The 19,998-nt window shown below is 40.8% G+C and overlaps 2 protein-coding genes across 3 annotated transcripts; both read right to left on the bottom strand.

Annotated features, from left to right (window-relative positions):
- Window positions 1–1,524: 1,524 nt before the first annotated feature.
- Window positions 1,525–6,212, bottom strand: amz2 (archaelysin family metallopeptidase 2). Of its 2 annotated transcripts, XM_076298352.1 has the most exons (7): window positions 6,093–6,212; window positions 5,517–5,802; window positions 5,235–5,408; window positions 4,912–5,040; window positions 4,420–4,583; window positions 2,384–2,560; window positions 1,525–1,858 (listed from the first exon to the last, which is right to left on the bottom strand). In XM_076298352.1, exons 2-7 carry the CDS (start codon window positions 5,797–5,799, stop codon window positions 1,739–1,741), a joined length of 1,047 nt encoding a protein of 348 aa, XP_076154467.1. In that variant the 5' UTR covers window positions 5,800–5,802; window positions 6,093–6,212; the 3' UTR covers window positions 1,525–1,738. The 2 variants fall into 2 exon arrangements, with proteins under 2 accessions (XP_076154467.1, XP_076154468.1); XM_076298353.1 differs by lacking the exon at window positions 5,235–5,408.
- Window positions 6,213–12,947: 6,735 nt separating this feature from the next.
- Window positions 12,948–19,281, bottom strand: gna13a (guanine nucleotide binding protein (G protein), alpha 13a). Its single transcript, XM_076298351.1, has 4 exons — window positions 18,960–19,281; window positions 17,568–17,794; window positions 14,590–14,640; window positions 12,948–14,198 (listed from the first exon to the last, which is right to left on the bottom strand). The coding sequence occupies exons 1-4, from the start codon at window positions 19,237–19,239 to the stop codon at window positions 13,626–13,628; spliced, it is 1,131 nt and encodes a 376-aa protein (XP_076154466.1). The 5' UTR covers window positions 19,240–19,281; the 3' UTR covers window positions 12,948–13,625.
- Between the last annotated feature and the right edge of the window lie 717 nt (window positions 19,282–19,998).

Here is a 19,998-nt window from a genome sequence, read left to right as displayed (position 1 = left end):
AAGGTTAATTTATCTAATGTTATTTTGAAGTATTAAAAAACATCGTTGTTTTAGAATTTTCGGACAAAATGGGTAGCCTAATAAATGGAGGTGTTAGGGCCTACGATAGCTAGTCTAATTGACCCCTTCACGGTTCACATAAGAAGAAAAATGCGCGCGCATGTCAGGGGCAGAAAGCTTTCCATCCCATTGAATTGTGTGTGAGTGTGTGAGTTGACTGAAACGTCAAGGAAACATTAAGAAAAATGCCTCCTTGTACTACTTTTTCGTGTGTATATACACCGGGCTTGTGAACCAGATAGCTATATATGGCGGGCCAATGAATCTCTGGCCACTTGCTAGCGTCGTCTACCGATTCTGTTATCAGCTCAGGATTAGGCAGACAATCGCCATTAGCTAAAACTAATTTATTAAGGTACAGTTTGCGGTCCTCGGATGACAATGATAGTGCATACCTTGACAGCTCAACATGCCGGTCTGTTATCTGCACCATTTTTCTGCGTGCACACCCAACCTAGGCTCTGGATGTTTACAAACATTGGAGAGGTCTATTACACATGCAAAGTTTGTAGTAGGAGTTTGATTCAGGAATTCCAGGTAAATTGCCTAATCAAATTCTTTCTGAACAAGTGAGATGCCTTTAATTAAATCTCTCAGACGAGACCTGCGATTTCCACTGTGAATGGAATGCTTGCTAATGCCACACTAGTACTATGATTACTAACTGCTGAAAGCTTCTTATACCTCATGCCAACGGCCTTCTTAGAGAACACTGTGAGGCTGATCCTGTGAGGCTGTCAACTGTAATTAATCAGTCTGTTTTCCTTTGATGAGAATTAAGCCAGAAACTCTTTCAGTTGGTCATGAACTCGAAAAATGTTACTCCATCTAATTTAAAGGGGGAAGCTGCCGCATAGCGATCTAGTGTACTGTTTTAACAGTGCAGCGATCCAGTGTACTGTTTTAACAGTGCAGTGCTTTGTGGTCCCATGGGGTGTTTTCTGCTCAAATTATACTGTGATTTCAACTGATCTTACTTTGAAGACAAGGAATATCTCAGAGGCATAACACCTCATAAATTGAATGTTTCGCTAATCAACATTTCCTCAGTGGCTCATGGCAACCATCTTTGGTCCTTTTTGATATGTCATGATGTTTATACTGTGTTTAGCATTAACAACAACATTACCAACTAGTTGCCACTGGCTGAAGTTTTGCACCTTGTAACAAAAAAATATATGAATGTAGGATACGGTATATTGCTACATATTTTGTTACCTGCTCCTGAGCCAAATGTAGTTAGACCCAAGATCGTTGTATGGTATATGGCCAATCTTTCATCAAAGGCATGGACCGAATGTTAAGACTGTTACCGTGATCATGCTATTTGCTGTTACATGATTGACCAGTGTCAAGAATACCAAAAGGGTATCTGAGAGCTTTGGAAGCACTGCATTACTTTACAGTTTTGCACTGTTGTAAATAAGGTTCTTTCCAGCCTCTTAAGTAAGGAAGAGCTGCATGTGATTTTGTAAGATTTTATTCCATGAATAAAAAATAATATGATAAATCTTTGTCTTACCTCGTCAAAACTGTAAATTACTGTTTCTCCTTTCATACATAACAAAGTAAGGGTCTGTCATACATGCTACATTCACATTTGTGTAAAGTTTTCGAGGACCTTATTCAGCACACTAACCAGACAGGAAGCAGTCCCCTACTGTATATATTCGGTTTGCTATTCCATCATGGCCAGACACCTCAGAAGCCACTGCCCGTACTCCTGGAAGGCCTCTGTTGGCTTGACCGCATGCACACCAGCACTGCCTCCATCATCATGAACCCACTGTAGCAGGGCCTGGGGTCATCACATGAAGAGAGAAAAAAGTCCATGTTTGCCAAAAAGAACCTCATAGCCAACAGTCTAATCATTTCTGTGCAGTTAATAAACATTCCGTAACAGAAGGTTTTGCAATCACTGATTGTAAAAAAATAAACAACATGGGCTGTGGCAGGAGAAAACAACCACAAACCTGACCATTTTAAGGCACAGAAATACCACAACTGGAGTTTTTGAGATCACACACTGAGGTGTTGACCATACATTATTTTTTTTATGATGGAACCTCTGGGAAGCAGATATTCCCAGTGAAACAATAGTGGATTTATGTATATTCAGTGAAAGCAGATACAACAGAGCATTATATCTATATCTGTCTTTTGACTAAATTAAATGGCCAGAGTACTATAGGGGTAGAATAACAAGCATAATTCACTTCATTAGTATCTATTGCACACACATGATCTACAAAGGGACATTTACTACTGTGTGAACCAGCTTCCCAAACAAACTATGGAGCATGGTTATTATATACACGCATACCTTGTACCTGTCGGCTATTTTAAAGCCGATGCTAGACTGGAGCTTGCGCAGACAGATGGGGCAGAGGCTGAGAGGCCCGCGATCTGACTCCTCCAAGTGGTTGGAGCCCTGCATGACACACTGGAGCCACTGGCAATGCTGCAGGCCAAACATGTGCCCGACCTCATGGCTCACAACCTCAAACAGGCAAACACGGGCAAATGAATATCAATCAGAAAATACACACACACACACACACAAGTTCTGGAAAAACTGAGTTATTATTAAATCAATTGTGTGGGATAGATGTTACAATGAATCCTGAATATTCATTATTCATGCCGTCAGCACAAATATTCTTAAAAGTAAGTTTCCTTAATGCAATAAGCATTTAATGAACTGGTAAGTACAATGTAACTCTGATAACATTAGGTGGGTCTCAAAATTGAGTAAAAGTTATTTTCCCCCCCTAATTTATTTCATGCTAGATTCATTACATATAAGTGAAATATTTCAAGCCATTTTTTGTTTTAATCATGACGATTACGGCTTACAGCTCATGAAAACTAAAAATCTAATTTCTCAAAATATTATAATAACGATGTTATCATACAACAATTTTGGTTTCATGTGCCTTTAATCTCTTAGGAAAGACTGCTGACTTATGATAGTGAGTCCAGAAGACACTCATTGACTCCCTCCACAGGGAGGGTAAGCCACAGAAGTTAATTGCTGAAAAAAGAGGTTGTTCACAGAGTGCTGTATCAAAGCATATTGATGGAAAGTTGACTGGAAGGGAAAAGTATGGTAGGAAAAGGTGTGCAAGCAACAAGGATGACCGCAGCCTTGAGGGAATTGTCAAGCAAAGCCAATTCAAGAACTTGGATGAGAACAAGGAGTGGACTGAGGCTGGTGTCTGCATCTACAGCCACCACGCACAGGTGTCCAGGAAATGGGCTACAAGTGACACATTCCTAGTGTCAAGCGACTCCTGAAGAGCCTAGAGCGTCTTACCTGGGCTAAACAGAGACAGAACTGGACCGTTGTTCAGTGGTCCAAACTCCTCTTTTCACATAAAACAAATGTTGTATTTCATTTGGATATCAGGGTCCAATCAAGGTCCTAAGACACAGTCAGTGATGATTTGGGGTGCCATGTCATCTGCACTGTGTTTTATCAAGTCAATTTTCACCAGAGTCAATGCAGCCTTCTACCAGAAGATTTTAGAGCACTTAATGCTTCCATCTGCTGACCAAGTTTATGGAGATGCAGATTTCCTTTTCCAGAAGAACTCAGCACCTACCAACAGTGCCAAAACTGCTACTAGCTGGTTTGCTTACTATGGTATTACTGTGATTGACACAGTATGATTGACCAGACAACTTGTCTGACCTGAACCCCATAGAGAATCTATGGTTTATTGTCCGGAGCAAAATGAGAGATACCAGACCCAACAATACAAATGACCTTAAAGGCCACTAACAAAGCAACCTGAGCTTCCATAACACCTCAGCAGTGCCACAGGCTGACTGCCTCCATACCACGCCACATTGATGCAGTGATTTGTGCAAAATCAGCCCGACCAAGTATTGAGTGTATTACGAACTACTTTAGATTAGTCAGAATAATCAGATTAGTTAATTTCTTTTCAAAATGTCAACATTTCTGTATTACAATCTCTTTATTGTAATATTCTGAGATACTGATTTTTGGTTTTCATGAGTAATAAGTCGTAATCATCCAACAAAATCAATAAAACAAAAAATGACTTGAAATATTTCTCTTTATATCAAATGAATCTAGAATATATGAAAGATCCACTTTTGAAATAAATGGGGGGGGGGGGGGGGGCAACTTTTACATGATATTCAAATTTTTGGAGACCCACATATACATACTTGGAATAGATTACTTAAAATACAATCAAGATTTAGATTTAGGAACACCCAATACACACATCAAAATATGCTGTGTACTTTATTACTTATAGTGCAGTGAATGTGTTTGATATAAAGAGGGACTGGAAAACCAGCTCATGATACATGATACATCCCTACCTTACAGGACCTAAGGAGCAGGGTGCTGGTGATGGGTGGAATATAGTAATTGTTGAAAACACTGTAGTCTCCCGGCTTTGGTTTGCTGCCTTTCTTAAGTTGCCCGGCATAATTACGCTGATAGAAGTTATCGTCATATCTGGCAAAACTGAAAACTCCCATTCCTGTAGCAAGATGCAAAATCCTCAATTGTGGCCTATATAGCATCAATTTATTTATTAATCTATTCTGGGGCATCATACACATGGTTAGCCAGAGGCTAAGGCCAGAGTATTCCCCAGCTCAGCTAAGTGGGATGGGTAGAGGCAGGCTAATTTAAAATATAGGGCCATGACAACCCCACACATGATGGAGATTATTGTCTCCATTCACTCTACTTTGAATGCAATGGCAACTAGAGTGTAAAAATAATCCATCATAAATGGGATTATGGAATTAAAGAAGAGAAGGATAGAGAAAGACCACCTGTCTGTGTCTATTCCTCTAGCATACCTTCGGTGAGGGAGGCCTGTCCAAAGACAAAGTTCCAGGACTCTTTAGGGTAGAGATCGATCATGGTTATGCCTACTATACAGAAAGCATCTTTAGGTTTCCTCTTCTTCAGAAACCTCAGCAAATCACCTGGTACACAGAAAGAGTTGTTGATCTTTAAAAAAAAAAACTGACTAGGTTCCCTCTGCTTGTGATTTAAGACATGGCCAGCACTAAGGCAAAAATGGATGAATGGCAACACAAGACTTGAACTGATAAAACACAACATCAGTGCACATAGTAGGTGTCTTCAAGTAGGTGACACTGTCAAGATGTATGTTCACCTGCATAGAGCTGCAGGTTGTTGCTACAGCTGTTAACCCTAAATGTACATCCCGTGGACTGTACTGTGACAGGTGGTAGTGTCTTCACAACCAGCCCGTAGTAAAATGCCTCACAATACTGCCGCAACCATTCCACATAAAGGTTTGTGTGCAAAGCAGCCTCACCAAAGGATCCTGTAAGTAAGTACACACACACAAAGAGAGAACAAAATTGTAGATGCTTCTGTGGACTAATGCTGACCTATACATTATTAATATACTGATACTTAATAGAGGACTCACCAATGGTCTGTATGTAAATTGTATGGTGACCTTTGCATGGGGTGCTGCGATACGGGTTGCTAAAGAAGCTCTGGAAGTCATATGATTCCTCCGGGTGCGCAGGAATCCAGTCTGAATCGGAGTGGACGGTGATGGCCCGAAAGAGGACACCGTCCGGACGAAGGCAGTCCTCCAAAACCTTCTTTTCTCCGTCACTGTACTGCTGGTACCGCTCAATAAGGTCGAGCCAGCTAGAGATGAGCGCAGCGCGCAGTTTCTCCACGGGGTGCTCAATGATCTGCATCACCTGTGATACATATTTACAACAATAGAAAATTCATCATCACCTCACCTGCGTCGCATAGTATATGATACATTTTACAACTGAGGTCTACATGGTGTAGGCTACTGAGCCACAATGATATGGTGCAGTTTCATTTTTCAAATATCATAACCTGCTACATAGTTGCATATCTAGTCGAAATACATATACAGAACCTTTGTAGACGTGTCACCTAATAAATTACTTTAATTCATGCGGATAAAATAACTTGAGTAGGCTATACGCTAGAAGCATGTTTATGTCGGTTAGCCTACCTTCTCGTGGTGTCACCATCGCCAACCAATGTAAATCCTCCACCTTTTTCTGCGTAAAAACAACTAACTGATGTTACGGATTTTTTGAAAAAGTACAAGTGTGGGTTATTGGCCTTATGTCTGCACTATGGAAGCATATGAGTAGCTTTTTTCAAATGAGAATGCAATCTGCAATATGCAATTCAAAAAGACATTACATTATGCAATTGACAATTCATTATGCAATTTAATATTGCAATTTGCAATAATATCCAACAAATTGTATTTTAATCTGCAAAGTGACAATGAAATCCTAAAATCAATTCCAATAATTTTGGTTAAAAAATAGAATAAACATGGATTGAATTGCATTCCATTTTGCCATGGTACTTCAGTCTCAAAATTCAAATGGCAATTCATTTTGCATTTCAATTTTCAATATTCAGTTTCATCATTTAACTGTCAATTCGTTTTGCAATTTAATATTTAAAGTGCAATGTAGGATTGCATTTTAAAAACATATTTGGCAAAACTGTCAATGCCAGCTTGAAAAGATTTTGGATTATTTTGGGCAAAACGTTTTGCCATCGTTTTGAGGCATTTTATTCAAATGGAAAAGAAATAGCGCCCCCCGTGATTGCATTGCACTTTGGTCACGCTCTTTGTGTTGCAAAATTCAAATGGCCATTCAATCTGCCAAACGCATTGCAATCTGTCAAGTCACTCGTCAAGGCGGGAACTAGGCTACGTCACTTCCGTGTTAACGTCTTCTTACCAGAGCCCGTCTACGGGCTAATGTCTTATTAGACATTCTCTGTTCTTACCCAGTTAGCGTTTGCAATGGAGGAGTTTGCAGTCTCTGGCCGACAGACCCGGCTGTAGAGTACAGTGACAGAGGGGGCATTTGCGATTTTCAAGGGGGCACATTTTTTTTTTGGGGGGGTGGGGGGTGTTGGCGCCGCAAACATATCATGTCACAGTTGATGAATAATGTTAACCGTGACCGCGAGTAGGCCTAGTGTCCGCGAGACCCAGCTGTGTTCTTACATTATTAAGGCTCTTATGTTGCTGCTGATAACTTTGCCAACCAGCGGCAACTTTAGTAGCATCCCTCCCCCCAGCAATTAGTAGCCTACAAATAAGCATCGTATACAACAATTCAGCGAGATAGATTTGGCCAAACGTGGGCCCGGAGCGACCGCACCCCCCGGTTTGCTTATGAGGCTAGCCAGACCACGGAGGGGAGTCTCTATGTGTGTGTATGTGTGTGTGTGTGTGTGAGAGAGAGAGAGAGAGAGCAGGGCAAGGAAAGGCTGTGAGTTTTAGCCTAACTAACGACAATGGACGACAGAGTGGGCGATCTAGCCCTACTTGTCCTGTGAACTCCAAAGAGCTCCGCGATCTCCCTAATAGGAGAGGTAACCCTCTATTCCCTCCAGTGGTATCCACAGAAGGTCTCCCCACCGTCTAGCTCCCATTAGCTGTAAGGCCTCAGAAATCTTTGAACGGACCAGGTTGACATCAAATCGGACAAGTAGGGCTAGATAGCCCACTCTGTCGTCCATTTTCAGTAATCTGTCCGTTGAGTCAGACTCGTTGACACGGTGGTGTTCTACATAATCAGCCAGAGACCTTAGTGCAGCTGCAAACTTCTCCATTGCAAGCACTAACTGGGTAAGACGTAAACACGGAAGTGACGTAGCCTAGTTCCCGCCTTGATGAGAGACTTGACAGATTGCAATGCGTTTGGCATATTGAATGGCCATTTGAATTTTGCAACACAAAGAGCGTGACCAAAGTGCAATGCAATCACGGGGGGCGCTATTTCTTTTCCATTTGAATAAAATGCCTCAAAACGATGGCAAAACGTTTTGCCCAAAATAATCCAAAATCTTTTCTAGCTGGCATTGACAGTTTTGCCAAATATGTTTTAAAAATGCAATCCTACATTGCACTTTAAATATTAAATTGCAAAACGAATTGACAGTTAAATGATTAAACTGAATATTGAAAATTTAAAAGCAAAAGGAATTGCCATTTGAATTTTGAGACTGAAGTACCATGGCAAAATGGAATGCAATTCAATCCATGTTTATTCTATTTTTTAACCAAAATTATTCAAATTGATTTTAGGATTGCATTGTCACTTTGCAAATTAAAATACAATTTGTTGGAAATTATTGCAAATTGCAATATTAAATTACATAATGAATTGGCAATTGCATAATGTAATGTCATTTTGAATTGCATATTGCAGATTGCATTCTCATTTGAATAAAGCTACTCATATGCTTCCATACTGCACACTGACAACTTCCTCTCACTGCGCTGCGGTAGCGCAGACGCTCGCGTTTGTTGATGACGTAAGTTTCTGCAACCACTAGGTCTAGGCTATGAAATGTGAAATAGGTCAAATAGGTTACTGGGGCCTGTAGGCTACTAAGCGAAGCGCGATTACTAGCTTATCTGGGTAACCTCGAGAGTAACTTGATCACGTGTGGCGTAACTTCCCGATTAGCCCGTACTACGAAAAGTGGATAGGTTTTAACCGAGTTATGCTGCCATGGCAATTTACGCTGCATCTCAAACCTGCTCCGAGCAGGTTATGTTCTTGGTTAACCCGAGGTTTCAAGTAGTTTAACCACACCCTTTATAAGTACCACCCCTCCACTTACAACTTGTCTGCGTACCTGGATGATCCATATGACATTGGAGCGCAAATCGTGAGGGGATCTCTTCGCAGGGCGCGGGTTTTTAGAGACCGCCAGAATCCGCTGAGATTTCCGGACGATATTCTTTATGAAAGATATGGATTCTCAGCCGAGGGAATTCGTTATCATTGGCAGCTGATCGAGGCAGACGTCTCTAAAGTCACCGTAGCAATGCCCTTACGATAGAGCAGATAATGTGCCTTTCGTTGAGATATTTTGCCAGTGGACAATTATTCCATCGGTGATGCTGAACACCTGAGCAAGAATACTGTAGGCCTATGTCCGAAAATAAATCGGACATGCAGTAATACATTTTAACATAAAACTTGAATGTCATATTACCCTGCACATAAAGGGTGCGCATTTCCACAGCACCAGGATCCGACCGAATGCCTCAACCCCCTCCATAATCGGCCTTCCACTATTATTTGCGATGGCCAACTCCTCTGCTAGGCCTACTGTAAAACACTCTGGTGCCTTTCCTCCTACCGTAGTGTTCAGACACCTTTTTTCTTGTTAGCTGTAAAACAGAGGCCAAGTGAAGGCTCTAAGCATACAACATATTTTCATAATTTAGAAATATTAATGGAAGCTATAACTATATAAACCTACCAATCTGAATAATGTTTTTGTGTTTCATTTTCACCTGCTGCCATGTGCGTTTGGTACTGGTGTTGCATCTGAAATGTTCACTGATTTTTTTGTCATTTGTTGTTGAAGGTTTACAATATGGCACGTCAACTAACTTGCTTATATTACATTACATTACATTACATTACATTTGGCTGACGCATTTTTAGCCAAAGCGACTAACAACTTGGTAAACAGTTTAAGCTTTTAAAAGCAATTCTCACAACAATTCTAGGACATTTTAAAAAACGTAGAGTGCAACAAGAATAAGTGTTACTTATATCTAGACAACGTCCTTCTTTACATAATACATTTTTCTGAATAGTCTGACTGCCCAAACCATGACCACTGGTGTGGTGTGTGCGTATTGTCCCTGCCGCAGCAAAGTTGCTATTCACTCCAGGAACCTCTCTCACGCCCCATTCACACCAGATGCATGGCGTGTGCATGGCCTCTACCTCCACCTTCTTCACCATTGGTATACCTCTGCCGGCCATATACTTCTCATACTGTGGTCAAGTTGACCTTGACTTTTGACTTCATGACACACATGACTGAGTTCCCAATCAGATAAACTACCTAATCGATTGATGAAGGTCCATCAATGTGTTGGGATATTGTGCAGTCTTTTGACTTTGACCCTATGACCTTGAAAGATATAACTGAAAATGTCATTCATTTGAATAGGTGATCTACTAGGAGATAATCCCAAAGCTCCAAATTGCTATTATATAAAAAATATATATACTCCAGACATAAAGCTTTCATAAAGCAATATAGTGCATTATGCAGGCTATTCAGGATGCAGGCTATACTTTCTTCACATGTTAAGTTGATTCTTTTGTTTTATTGCCAATGGGGACATTGATAAAAAAATCATTCTCTTGCATAAAGGTTAGTTTACATTTATTATACAGTATTCTGATGTCTAATGTAATAGCAAATAGGTGTGGAGTATTGAGTCTATCTTTATTATTTTTTGATTTTCCTTTTTCCCCCGAAATGTTTTTTTTCATATGGTGGGCAGTCCAAATATAAAACGTGTACTGATCACCAGAGAGAAGACACCTACATTCAACTCATGACTAGTGTATTAGTCTAGTCTGGCTATCACCAGACCAAGCTCAATCTTTTAAGATTGAACATTAGTCTGGGGAGTCTCTACTGCACCAGAGGCTTGATCAACAGGCAGTTCAAATGACTCAATTTGATAGTCCTTCAACCAATCAGACCAACGATCCGGGTGCGCGAGATGGATAAGCCAGTTTGTGATTGGTCCCCGCAAAATTGTAACGGAAGCTGGAGAAGCTGATAATGATAAGATAAATGTAAATGATAAAGTAATTTGGCTGTAAATGATAAAGTAATTTGGCTCTTCCAACTTACAACAGTTGGAAAACACTTACTGTACATATAACACAAAGCCTCACAAGTAACCATAAGCACAAGCGAAAAACAGAACATGTTATTAGTACAAAATGCTTGAATGGTAAAAGCATGTACTGTATGACTACTGCCATACTGTGGAATGCAGAAAGCTACACTTGGGGAATAAGATGAATGGACTGAAAATTGAGCGACTTCTTTAACGTTCTTGTTACTGATGACAAAACATTTATTCAACTCTTTAAAATTCTTAATCTTGGCTTCTTCTTGTGAATGACTATGAACTGAGGGTGCACAGTAAGGGGAGGCAATGTAAAAGGGTAGTAAGTTAGCTGGATGATGCCGGTCATACATGGCCCAAAAACACTTATTAGTGTGGCCAAAATGCCAATATTCCCCTACCGATGCCAATGGAGAGAAATATGAAAGAGAAGAATCAAAAGTGTAAAAGCCTTTAATATTACTCTGTGGGTTATAATCAAAAAGAACCCAAAGAGAAATGTTTGACAGACAGTGAGGCAAGGAAATCCTGAGGTGACTGTATCCTGAAATACACACACACACACACACACACACACACACACACACACAGAGATACACACAACAGCAAGGTCTGTTTTAGCTTTCTGGTGAAGGAAGGTTCTGTTAATGGACAGCAGCATCGCCACATAGTTGTCTAAGGCACAAGAAAAACAGGAACCAGGACAAAAACAGGTATTTAAATGCATATTGGTTAAATATAACAATCTGGGAAAGGCACAATCTAACAGGTCTGGAAATGCAATGAAATCTGTACATAGCATATATCTATTAACAAAAGATATTAATTATTTAACTCGAGCAATTTGTTTCCCTTTTTAAGCTATGTGATTAAGCAAGAGAAGTAGTGGCTAATTGTACTGGTACCTTAATATGTGAAGACAGACAGATTTGGTCACCATTAAAAGTACACAGAAATAATCAGGAAAAGCAGTCAAAAGAAATAGCAACATACCCAATGTCATGTCACCCATTAAAAAGCCTAGTTTGTTAAAGCCACAGGTTGTATAATCAGTCATTAAAATTGAAAAATAGAAAAATGTAAGCACATTAAAGGAATTATCCAGAGTAAAATGCACTTTAGATCGATTTACGGATGATTGGGGGTACATACAGTACGTTGAGTTGACATCAAAATCATGTCATTCGGATGTGTTTTGAGAAAGTTCGATTGTACCGTTTTCAGTCACACAACTCGTAGCCTGGAAGTGAGCAGGGCATTTCAATTTCGCCGCTACAAAACGCTATTTTTATACCTCTTCTACAGTTCCAAACAACATAACACTTACGTGGTAGTGAGAAGAGTGTCCCTAAAGCCAAACCGAAGTATCCCGAGGTCTTTATGTGGTCGAATAGAGAGTCCAGAATGAATTTCATCAAGCCAGTACCTTTCCGGAAATGTTGCCATCTTTGCTGTAGGAGTCTTATTGCTGAGTGTGTTGTAACACGCTCTGGAAATTCACAATTTCGTCGCCTTTAAAAAAAAAAAAAAACATAGTCCAGTCCATACAACTTCATTTCAATTTCGAAAGAAATACTGGACTATGTTTTTTTTTTTTTAAACGGCGACGAAATTGTGAATTTCCAGAGCGTGTTACAACACACCCAGCAATAAGACTCCTACAGCAAAGATGGCAACATTTCCGGAAAGGTACTGGCTTGATGAAATTCATTCTGGACTCTCTATTCGACCACATAAAGACCTCGGGATACTTCGGTTTGGCTTTAGGGACCCTCTACTCACTACCACGTAAGTGTTATGTTGTTTGGAACTGTAGAAGAGGTATAAAAATAGCGTTTTGTAGCGGCGAAATTGAAATGCCCTGCTCACTTCCAGGCTACGAGTTGTGTGACTGAAAACGGTACAATCGAACTTTCTCAAAACACATCCGAATGACATGATTTTGATGTCAACTCAACGTATGTACCCCCAATCATCCGTAAATCGATCTAAAGTGCATTTTACTCCGGATAATTCCTTTAAGTGATCATGTTAGCAAGTAATGCAGATTAGCGCTTCATTAATACATCTGAGTGGTCTGAAGCCCCGAGTCAGCATATGAGGGCCTTCTTAGTCATATACCTTAAAACCAGTGTAAAATAGAAAAACTTTTTATGTGAAGACAAGTTTTTTTTTATTATTTTGGCTTACAAAAGGAAGGTGTGGTTAAGCCTTGTCAAAATCTATTTACAGGGTTGAATTTGACAGGACAGCTTCTGTTTGGCACTACCACAGATCGAAGACATCATAGACAAAATCAAACAACAATTTTGTATATTGTGTACCTGGGTAAAGGTTTGATGGTAAAAGCTTCCTTTGGCTTCTTAGGCTCCCTTAGTTACAGGGAGGTCATGAAACATTTATTCTTGTAAGATTCCTGTATGATCATGATACATTGACATGATACATTGTGTATTGAAGATATGCATATTCCAGCAGGCAAATGCCTGCTTGTCTGCTATTAAAATCATATTTAAAGATAAATGAGGGTGACAGGAGTGTAGGATTTAAGACTCGGCAAGAATTACTGAAGGTAGGGCTCAAATGGCATCCCTCCTTAAGGCTGGTCTCTGCTGAAAGTATATCAACCTATTAAGGCACAAGACGGCAACAGAGTGCATCATACAGAATATATACTGCCGCAGAACCATGTTGGAAGCCTCTTATTTTCCTTTGCCCCAACTGACACCTGTACTACGTTACACCCATTGGATTATTCACCCATTCTCCTTGACGGAAATTTATCTATGAACATAACATTTCAATTAAAAAGTCCTTGCACAATGCTTATTGCAACATGAGCTGCTTTAGGTTATCGTGCAAGATGGTGTCCTTAACGTCTCGAAAGACCAGCCGAATGTTCTCTGTGTTGATGGCGGTCGTGAAGTGGTGGTAGAGAGGCTTCTGCTGCTGGTCCCGGCGTTTTTCTCTAAAGCACTCCACCAGGAACTTCTGCACGTCAGCCAAGTCGTGAGGCTCACCTGTGTAATCAGGGAAGTAGTCCTTGATCGAGACCGTCTTAACCTTCTCCTCCAGCAAGTCTGTCTTATTAAGGAAGAGGATGATGGAGACTTTGGCGAAAACGCGATTGTTGACGATGGTCTCGAAGATGTTGAGCGACTCCATGAGCCGGTTGGTCTGCCGGTCCTCCATCAGCACCTGGTCATACTCGCTGGACGAGACGAGGAAGAGGATGGAGGTGACGCTGTCAAAGCACTCGAACCACCGCCGCCGCTCCGAGCGCTGCCCTCCCACGTCCACCATCTTGAAAGGCACGTTCTTGATCTCAAACTCGTACTCAAGGATGCCTTTGGTGGGCTTGCGTGCAAGCAGGATGTCAAGCTGAGTGGGCACATATTCCTGGCCGGGGGAACATTGAGAGACTGAATTTCAAAGAATGCTTCCCGATCAATCCACACACACACACACACACAGTTTTAGGCAACAGTTTAAGTAGGCCAAGTAAATAAAATACCTGCCCCCCAGGTAAATACCTGCCACCATACACTTCTCACCCCGTACAAGCATGTAAAACTATGTAAAGAGAGCAAGGCTCAGCCAGTCAAACAGGAAAATGTCACGGGTGAAGCATTTGCATATGATGACAACATCACCTGGATTTACATATTCAAGCATGGCAATGGAACTTTTATGTCAGCCAAAGCTCTGCTTCATGTATCTGTGCAATACTGTTACGTGTGGAAGTGGACAGCTGAACTGATTCATTACATGTAATTGAAATCTGACTTACAGGCTCGCCGATTTTATCCAAATTGTCCAAGAAATATTTCACAGATTCACCCTGTAAAGAGAGAGAGATAGATCCGTTAGTCCTTAAAGTACATCTGCATTTGAACTTAAACAGCCCCTCACCATTGAGGCAGTAATTCAGTTCAGTCAGTGTGCGTATTTATAGGGCAAGTTAGGCATGTGTGCCCCCCCCCCCCCCCAGTTTAACAGTTAAAGCATGAAACTCTATACATGGTGCGTCCATGAAAAAATTATGAGTTTCAACTGTTACAGAAACCAAGGGCAGCTAAACTGTGTTGAATCAAACTACTGTTGACAAAGCAGGTAGCCAGGCCCACCACATAATACACAAAGATGTCTCAAACGTCCATATCTGGCTGCAGAGCTTGACCTATGGCACAGGTCACACTCAACAGCAAACCAAAAGTTCACTGAACTCTAGAAGTGTAAAGTTTAGGAGTGGGAGGGGCAGGACGTTTCCTTCATTCCACCCAAGATCTGGCTGGATCCTCTGTAAAAAGGCCTGGTTCGTCGGCCAATCGTGTCTGAACAAGCAAAGGCTCACATCTGCAAAGGGATCTCATTACACTAACAACCACAGTTTTTAACAAGTAACTGCGTGCCATGGATTTCTTTCCATCTGCTAATATATTATATATACTTAATGCATCTGCCAATATATTATATATACTATATCCATCTGCTGATATATTATTATATATATCATTTTTTTCCATAGTCATCCATAATATGCATAATAATAGTGGCTAAGGTCCAAATAGATTACAGTTTATGAGTTTTTGAAAAAGGCTGGCCAATGCTGCTAAAAATGCAAATAATACTCTAAACTGCACTAAAGTTTGGAATGGAAGAGAACCATCAGCTTCACTTATTGACCAACTATGTTTTCTTCCACCCCCAGTCAATGGCTAAAACAGAGAGATTGAGGAGGAGTTTCTTTCCTCAAGCCATCCGCACCCTGAATACATATAAAACACTCTAAATACACTTTACTTGCCACACTGCACTTTTTATCCCCTTCTCGCTCAATCTATTTATTCAATTCTTCTAAATCCTTCTTCTTTATACTTATAAGTAGTTAATGATATCTCTGCACAGGAAAGTTGAGCCACTAAAATGCCATTTCACTACATGTTTTACAAAGTATCTCTATGTATGTGACAAATAAAATCCTTTTATCCTTGTATGATGGGCACCCTTCCTGGTGGAAAAGTTGGATTCTACATTGGTGCACTGTTAAACCATTTTACCCTACCACAAAATGTGCGCCATGTATCTGTCAATCACTGCAAAACAGAAATATGATTTAAAATATATTCATATTTATAATGATCTAATTTGATCTTAAAACCGTTAAGACCAGACAATCATAGTTCAGTTGAATACATTCTGACATGGCTAGTACCTATTAGCCACAAAGCACATGGACACACACACATACAAAGACTCTGCTGACAATTTCCACTGAAATATGCTTTAGGCCAGACCATCTCAAATAACAGCCTTTGTACTTCAGGGACAGCAGCACCACTATATATACGACAAGTGGAAGAGTGGAAAGCTACAGGTAGACCAGTGAGACTAGTTCTACTCCGCACAAGATGAGAGACCAACTTCAACTGGACACAATAAACTTCATAATGTTCTTTGTTAGCCACAATACTTCTACAAAGGTTCTACTGTAGGTTTTGTGTGGTAGATTTTTATTTTTTATTTTTTTTTAAAAAGGGCCCTGGCCACAGGCAACATGTTTAATCTTGAGGGAAATCAATGCCATGCAATGCCACTTTGTTAGCTGCAGGACACACAAAACCTTTCTGCCAAAGATTTAACAAATCTGCTGCTTAGTTGCTGGAGTTGAAAATGTACGGCATCTCAGTGCAGTGCAGCTGTTTTGCTCTCTCTCTCTCTCTCTCTCTCTCTCTCTCTCTCTCTCTCTCTCTCTCTCAGCACACAGAAGGAGAGGACTAAACAACGACAAGCCGTTTAACCGCAGATCAACATTCCTGCGCCACTCACACAACCAGCACCGTCCCAGTAATCTCACTAAATCTAAAGGGGAAATGTGGACCCGGTGTTCAGACGAGCACGCAGCACAACTCTCGGAACAGCACAGAAAACTGAAGACAAACTGAAACTGAAACAAGTGCACACAGAGAGAGAAAGATAGACAGACAGAGCCAGAGAGAGACTAGCGAAATGACAAAGAAAAGGGACAGGATATGGCGGCTCCTCCTCGCCAGAGTGCGATTATCACAGAACAAAACGGAGCCGAAGGAACGTGCTGAAAAACCTGACTTGCCAGGGCTCATTTTACCATGCACGAAGGGGCAGTAAACTACTACAGCTGAAACTGCTGAGACATTAAACAAACAATCACACAGTCTTGTCCACATTAAAATGACATGGTCTAGTCAGTCAATACAAATGAGGGTTTAGCATAATTCTAATGCCATCCATAAACCATTTTTTAACAATGACTGGTCTTGTAGTGAAGAAATAAGACTTCATTAGGACATCAGGTCTGGCGCATTGTCCATTATTTGAGAACAATGCCCTTAGCTACTGCCCATATGAGTTGTATAATGGCCACAGTGCTCACCTCACATTGTGATATTTACAGAACCTATGTGTTTTGTTGTTGCACATATGTCTTACGCAGTGTGCTGAACAACTTGCAGTTGCAAACTTGCAAACAATGTAGACACAAAAAGTAAGTTTGATAAACCAGTGTGACTGAAAATGAAAGTATGGTAAACTGCTGCTAGCACTTCTCCAAAACAGCTACACAATTCATCTATAACTACATGTGATTTATTAAATAATTTCTCTTTTGGAGAGTCAGTAGAACTTAGAGGGGCATATATAAGCTTTCTTCCTTGGCCTCCCTCAGAAGGTTTGTGAATTCAAAGAGAATGTTAACACACTGAAGTGGAGAGCGTTTCCATCAGTCCTCACCAGTTGGAACTCCCGCCTCCGGTCGAAAGCGTTCTGGATTCCACTGTCGTTCCACAGTGTGCGTATGGAGGGCAGATAGTGGTTGAACACCTTGGTCTCCACCAATCCTTGGATCATCATGTCTGACCGTGTGTTGAAGCCCATCATGGTCTCCCCGTGCAGCTGGTTGTCAGGGTCTCCCCAGGGGATGTGTAGCTTTTCTCGGGCGTCCACTAACACGCGCACCCCTGTGGTTGGACACAGACACACAAAAAAAACAACTTTTATCCAGTATGCTGAAGCACATGTGAGCAAGCAGCACATTTCACCACATGAAAGGAGAGGAAAGGCAATAGATACGAATGGTAATGAGCTACACTTCCTGCCTGGGTATCATCTGATGAGGATAGCTGCAAGTACAAACAGAGCAGTGCGTGTCCAGCATATACGTTACAGGGGAGGTGATAATGTAATAGATTAAACGAGAGCAAAGTCTTTGTGCATGTTAGGCAGGGCCTTCTAGGTCACTGTTGAACAAGTGACCCACCCAGGATATGTCACTATTTGTACTTGTCTTTTCCTTATTTCCACCAACATTGCTACTACAATTCTAAGTCTAATGTCAGTTCTATGATAACGTTTAATAAATACAGAAGAAAGCACTTTCCAGTCTACTAGAAATCAATGTTGTTTTGTTCAAGGGACTGAAACGCTGTAGGTCTCTAAAGATCAGAAGTGATAGTAACTGTGGCCAGGACAGACTGTCATTTTGTCATGTAGGTATGCGAAAATCAAAGGTCAGAACTGAAGCAGTGACATAGGCCTATCGTAAGTTAATCGCTGACTTTCAACTCACAAGATTTCCTATATAGGACATCATCTCAAACCTGGTTTACACAACATGGTCTGGATAGAGCGTATTTAGGAAAACAAGTGTTTGTAAGGAGCTGAGAGACGAGAGAGAAGGTTTTCAGAAATAAACAACCCAGTAACTTCTATGTTGTCGCATGAGACTTCTATGTCGATTCTGAAATCACTGAACACTAGACAAAAACAGTGAAAACGAGCAACCTCTTCTTTGTTATCAAATAACCCAATGGACGAAATGATGGCAGCATGTTGCCAAAATACCATGGGCGTTTCTCGTAGAAATTGGGTGCCTTCGCCTCTGGCCCTTGTTTAGAATGTTAAGTAACTACATTTGTAACTTTAAAAAAAAAAAAAAAATCAATGTATTTTAACAACCCACTCGTGAAAACATGTGGAGTGGCATTAGCGAGCCTGTAACTACAGCCTCGTCAAACTGCCGACATGAACGGCTACATTTAGGCTACTATCAGTGGCGGCGTAAACAAGACAAAGGACCAAATGCATTTCAGTACCATCCAAAGTAAGCATTTCAGTGCTTTCTACCTTTGATAACATTACTGTAAATCGTAGCCCGGAACTCCTCTCTGGCCTGCTGATCGAAGTCCTGCCCATGAATTATGCGCATTTGCTTGAGGAAAGTTGACTTGCCACTTTCACCCGCACCCAGTAATAGTATCTTCACCAATCGCTTCACATAGGTCTTCTCGCGTGATATACATTTATCGATCTCCTTTGATTTTCTTAGTTGTTCGGCTTCGTTGCTATTTAAAAGACAATTAGTGAAACAAACTAACGAAGACCGGGACGGCAGGAAATCCGCCATCTTTGTAACAACTTCATGGATACACAGGGGAGGGTTGGTCTGCGCGTTCCCGAATGTGACCGTGGGGCGGAAACTGAGAAACTGAAAGTCAACTATAGTCGATTTACCGAACTATAAAGCATTAATCGATTTAATATTACTACACATTTTATTCTCAAGGACTCATTAACTTCGCCATCTGTGTGCCTGTCATATAGACTGTGCAGTATGTTGGTCAACATGTGCAAGGCAGTTTGGTTAATGTATAGATAGGCTGTAAAAAATTAGGTTGAGCTACACCATCAATGGCATCAATGAAATTATGACTTCCTGGACGTTCAGAATATTCACTGCTGTTGGTGTGCTCTGTTGTTAGCTGGCCCACTGATTAGTGACTTTGAGGAAGCCTTTTGAATATGTCAAAGGTCAAAACTTTGCTGGAACTGAAGGTTGCCCCTACTGGTATCAGTGTCAATTTCAATGCTAACAAAGGACAACAAATGGGTGAACTATCTATAAAAATAGCCTAAGATATGCACAGGTTACAATCACAGCTCAGGAGTAGGCCCAAGACGTTGCACCCTGCAGTGGTCTGATGTAATTTGTGAAGCCACCCAGTGAGCAGTCGGAATGGAGCCTGGGAATACCTTTGGCAAACTGAAAAAGAAAAATATCTCAGTGGGCAAATAATAGGAATTATATATGTAAGTATTACTATAAAAATGTCCCTATATGTACCATTCCAGTTGGATGGCATGCATTAACTGTCAAGTCAATTTG

The sequence above is a fragment of the Alosa pseudoharengus genome, unplaced genomic scaffold (genome assembly GCF_046254945.1).
Source record: "Alosa pseudoharengus isolate Yale_2024_CS ecotype anadromous, Long Island Sound unplaced genomic scaffold, YU_APseudo_1.1 YU_APseudo_1.1_scf_21, whole genome shotgun sequence".
NCBI lineage: Eukaryota > Metazoa > Chordata > Actinopteri > Clupeiformes > Clupeidae > Alosa > Alosa pseudoharengus.
This window is presented reverse-complemented; position numbering and strand designations above follow the sequence as displayed.